Source organism: Corvus brachyrhynchos, unplaced genomic scaffold, assembly GCF_000691975.1.
Source record: "Corvus brachyrhynchos isolate BGI_N302 unplaced genomic scaffold, ASM69197v1 scaffold452, whole genome shotgun sequence".
Lineage (NCBI taxonomy): Eukaryota > Metazoa > Chordata > Aves > Passeriformes > Corvidae > Corvus > Corvus brachyrhynchos.
Genome location: NW_008236764.1, coordinates 1,122,923 through 1,128,187, shown reverse-complemented (window position 1 = coordinate 1,128,187; position 5,265 = coordinate 1,122,923). Strand labels below are relative to the sequence as shown.

Genomic DNA, 5,265 nt, shown 5'->3' with positions numbered 1-5,265 from the left:
TCAAGTGCTTTTTCTTGCTGCTTTGGGGAAGATAATGGATTTCAGCACAGCTATTATATGTAATTTGCGTTTGCATAAATGTAAAACAGGTTTTCAGAAAAAAAAACCAACTTTGGATGTTCAGCATTTGATGGAAACTTCAGGTTTCAATTTACTGCAAATCTTCATTGTACATATCTCTAGCTTCTGGCTTCCTTTGTGTAATTCAGTGTGAGAAAGCTGACGGTAAAAATTTCGCAAAATATGCTACTTTCAGAAAAAGCATTTGACTCTTAAATATGAAAAAAGGAAATTTGATCTGGCACAAAAAGCCTTTCAGAGCTGACAAATGTCATTAGGTTTTAGTTTCAAGTATGTGCTTTATATTACTACTAGATTAAGATCTCTTCCAACAAAAAAGATACGCAGACATAATGGCATCCTGAAATTCTAGTTCCTTCTGGCCCTGTCACATTCCCTGCCTCTTTTTTTTTCAGCTACAGAATCTCTATGATAAGTTAAACTCAGCATGTTAAAACATGAATGTTGTCTGTGGAGTGAGATTTCTACATTCCTCTTGGATGTTGCTGTTTAGGATGTAGGAAAGGTCTGACCTTTGGTCGCTGAGGCTACGGGGCAGAGGTTGCCTGTATCCTCTGTCTTTGGTGTTATCCAAACATGATGTATTTGCTTTTCATCCTAGAGGATGCAAAAGGAAAGTCACAGAGTTTTACCCCATGTCTAAAGCTGTTACTAGGGTTCTAGAGAAGGATCAGAATATTTTATTTATTTAAAATAATGTTTAAGCTTTTCACATTACAAGTGTATTGTCTCAGAGATTGGTGATGTTGATAGGGATCCCAGGGCCTCTTCCACAACCTCTCTGGCTGATGCAGTTGAAGTCCCCAGCTGAACAGCAGCTCCATTTTAGCACAAAAGAGTTATCTAAGCAGGTATTTATAGTCTGTTTAATGTGGCTGTTTTCTACTTAGCTGTTCTCTTTCATCATCTGGAGTTACACTGAAGTTGTTTCTGACTTAAGGGTGACAGAACTCAGTCTTGGAATGTGGCTTTTCCTCCTCAGCTTCACATCTATGTTTTATTGGGGGGCAGGATTGTTTCTGGCTCTGTATATTCGTTCTGGTGCATTTTAATAAGAAAAGAAAAAGATTTTATATTAAGGATATTGGTAAAAATGTAGTAACTAAGACTTGTAGACAACTGGATGCTTTTTAAAATAAGAGTTAAGTATTGCTATTTTTTTTCCTACGATTTTAGTTGGGGTATTTTTAGGCTAAGAGGAAAGTCTGTGAAATAATTTGGAGGTGGTTGTACTCCAGATATTGCCTGTATGTTTGATTTCAGTTTTTATAGTATCTGAGTAACTTACCTTTCTCTTCTGTTTATGAATGTCATGCTTTAAGTGAAGGGCATATGGTGAGTTGTATCAGCAGCTACGGCAATGCAATTTTACATAATGAATTTTCTGTTTTTAAGACTGGCATTCTAACAGTCTAGCATGTTAGAGGTTTGGGTTTTTTTTAAAATTCATGTCTTTGTTCATTTGGTAAGTGTTAATTGAATTAAATGGGGAAGCTTGTAAGTTCAACACAGAACTAGAATGCTGTGTGTAGGAAATGTCTTAAAGAAGCCATTGGTTAGCTCATGTGTGTATTCATATCGGGGCGGGGGCAGTTTGTTATCCTTGATCATTCTGTAGCTGCACACAATATTTTTAAGAACATAAAGCTGGTCAAATTGTAACAGATAAAATTTCCATCTAACCCAGAATCCCATGTCTGATGATGGACAAAAAGGGATGGGCAGAGAAAAATGCATAGTTCCAGGCTCCAGCCATTGATGTCTCAAAAACTTTTTGTGCCTGAGGTTGTTTCTGTGGACTTAGTAGACTTCAAATGATTTCTCTTCTATGCACCTTGCTTATCTCCCCCTGAGACTGGGAATAATATTTGCAGCATCCTTATCACCGGGTGTTCTACAACCTTAACCATGTGTTGTCTCAAGAACCATATCCTTTTGTCTGGTTTTTGACACACTTCACCAAAAAATCCTTTAAAAGCAAGTCTTATGAAGTTTTGTTGTAGTTTAAGATGGTTTTGGAGGGGGGAAACCATAAAAATTTTCTTCCTGATTTTTAAGTACAGGTGGGTTTGTTTTGATATACAGAGGAGACATTCTGTTAATCTAACATTAAAGGTTTTCAGTTTTGTCAGTATCATATAAATACATTTGTATTTTTAGTTCTTGGCTCCAAAAGAACTGAAAAATGAAATTCTGCCTCCTACAGATGAAGGTGGTGATGTCGATGATCTGGTGAGTACCATAAAGATATGCTGTGGCTTTAGAATTAAGCTCTAAGTGAAAGGTACAATGAGAGAGCCAAATGCTTTTTAAAACAGTAGATATTAGAGTGCATGGCTTAAAAACACCTAAGGAATTGAATCAGAAGAGCCATGTGAAATTACTTACTTGCTATTGTAAGACTTAGCCAGGTGTGTAATTTCACGATGGCAAATACTACGTTATGTAGTAACATAGGTGTTTACGTGGGTGAAATGTGTCCTCTAGATTGTTTCAAAAGGCCATGCATTTGATAGTGGATTGGTATAATTTACTATAATAGCATTTTTTAAAGTTTGTAGATCTTGAACAGTTAGTTATATGGGTTGAAAACTGAAATTCAAGGATATCAGGTTTTTTAATAAATATTTTAGCCATCTTTTACGGGCTGACTCATTACAAATCTGTCTCCAAGGCTTAAGCTGATGATGTAGATGGTTTTAAAGAACCTTTGATAACAGACAGATTTCTACTTTTGGACTGTACTTTAAAAATCTATAAATTGCAGATATGATGATGTGAAGATGAGATTTTTAGGTTTGATTTTGTACTTTATAGCAGATTAGTATTAAATTCTGTGCAATCCATTTATGTTCCATGATAAGGATTTCCAAATTTGCTTTGTTTTCTCAGCACTAAACACATGTATGAAATAATTTCAATTCAATGCTGCTTCTTTCAAATCTGTTTCTTCTGTTTGCAGCTGGACATGATGTGACTGGTGATATATGGTGACAATACAAGCAAAATTTTGGAAGGGCTCTCTCTTTGAGATGGGGCACAAAAGAAGATGCTAATGAGAAGACAGTACATTCATCTTTATTTTCTCAAATGAGAACAGAAATCCCAGAGACATTTCCAGCTGGTATAAATGTCATCTGACTTTTCAAAGCCAGAACAGAAGATTGGAATTGTCTGAAATATTTGGGAAGTAATGATATCTTTAAGGCTTTTTTTTTTTTTCTTTAGAACACTGAATTTAGCTTGTCCTTTGTATTGCTTTCAGCTAAACACTACTAGATTTGATGAGAACTGCTCTGGTGCCTGAAATTCTTGTTACATTTCCTGGGAAGGAAGGCAGAAATGTCACAGCAAGGTTATCAGGTAATACTGAGTATTTAGTGGAGGTAACCTTGTAGCTTTATTGTTACAGAAAGGAAAGCATCTCTATTTTCATGCTTTAAGAAAACCAACCAACTCAAAACAAATAAACAGAAAAACAAGATAGTGCAAAAAAAACCAAGCCCAACAAAGCACCACAGAAATCACCACAGAGGCTTGTGGGAAAAAATTCTAGGCCGGGGACTCACAAGTTAATAGTTTGAAATACACAACAGAATCTAAAGCACACAGCAGAGCCAAGTGTGCTGATTTTGCCACACTGTCTGCAGATCAGTAATTATGGTCATGTCTGTACTGCAGGTGCTCTATCCAGTCAGCTCAGCAGCCACTCAAGGTCTCTGTCCCTTTCTGTTACACATTTTCCTGTTTTGTGAGCTGGGATTTTTTGATTTTTTAGACTTTTAACTAGTACAGTTACTGTAGACTCCTGGTGCTGAAAGGAAGAGTGACTCAGTTCTATCTCCATTTCATACACTGCTGAGAACTGCTAACCCAGAGTGGAAGAAGCCATGACAGCTGTACACTGATAGCTGTGATAGATAAGTGATAATAGTTAATACTGGTAACCAGGATGGAGTAATGTCTACACAGAGCAATCCAAACTAGTCAAACACTGCTTAGAAAGAGACATTCAAATCTGATTACAGAGCTGAAGAGACAGTAATGACACCTTCACACATACTTGTCTGTTACAACCAGATTAATTCCTTTATAAGCTGTTCTTTCATTATTGTTAATGTATAAATATACTGTGCAAAATGGTATTAAGATCACATAGAAAGGAAAAAACATGATCTGTAGTTGCAAAATGTTGTGGAATATCTGCACTTTATACTGGCCAACAGCTCCTGTGTGGGAAACAGCAATTGCTTTTTGCCCCTCCTTCCTTACAAAGCACCCTATTCTGTCCTCTCTTGCATCCTATCCTGACTGAGTTGAAAGCATTTCTCAAGTGCAGATGGCAGGGAACAAGTGATCTTTGTAGATCTTTATAGCTTTTGTGTCACCAGAAGATATTTTTCTCAACTGTAAATAAGAATTATTTGATCAGTGTTTTGAATGTCTTTTAAGGTCAATATATGGTGTATACTGGCTGGGGGTTTCTTTTGCACTTTTTTTTTTTGTTTGTTTGTTTAATAAAAGTATTTTAAAGGTTGGGTTTTGCCTTCAGAGCCATGTTTGCTAAAATCAGGTGACTACTTATGCAGTACCTAAAGGAAACTATCAGAAGCCCCTTTTCTGGGCCTACAACACAAACACTGAATATCAAAATCCCTTTACAGAAGCAGAGTATACTTATTCTGTTCTTTACAAACTCTAAACTTTGCAACACCCCAGTAAAGTAGTTTTTACTGTATTGCAGAGATGATGAGAAAATCTTGGTCAAGACCACATAGAATATGGAACCTGGGGACCAGAATATGGAATTACTTTGTTTCTTTTGATTTAGTTGACCACATTTCTAGAGTGTATTGCTTCTGTCAAGGAATAGACATGTAGTTTGTGGAGAATTGCTGCATAGATCTTGTTGCTACCTGTACAGCACAGTATGTACAGGTAGGCTCAGTGTGGTGATTGAGTTGCTAGTACTGAAAATAGGAATGAGAATTTATGACTCAAAAGTGAATTCTTGGAAGGCAAGAAAAGCATCTTTCATTGTACCCAGCCTTCTGAGTATCAGTCTTCAGAAGCTTCTGATCTTAGTGAGGGTCTGTCACATCAGCAGCCTGATTTTACATTTGTTCTTTGGCAAAGGGACAGCTTTCAGGTTCTTTTCAATGACTGGAAGAGATCTTGCATTTA

At 36.6% G+C, this 5,265-nt stretch overlaps 1 protein-coding gene across 1 annotated transcript in view; it reads left to right on the top strand.

The window, feature by feature from the left end:
- XRCC5 (X-ray repair cross complementing 5) overlaps positions 1–4,619 on the top strand; it is a 48,205-nt gene extending 43,586 nt beyond the window's left edge. Inside the window, exons 19-20 of the mRNA XM_008644833.2 lie at positions 2,242–2,313; positions 3,044–4,619. Of these exons, the coding sequence (XP_008643055.1) occupies positions 2,242–2,313; positions 3,044–3,058 (87 nt within the window). The 3' untranslated portion in view covers positions 3,059–4,619. The remainder of the gene's footprint in view (positions 1–2,241; positions 2,314–3,043) is intronic.
- Positions 4,620–5,265: the final 646 nt, after the last annotated feature.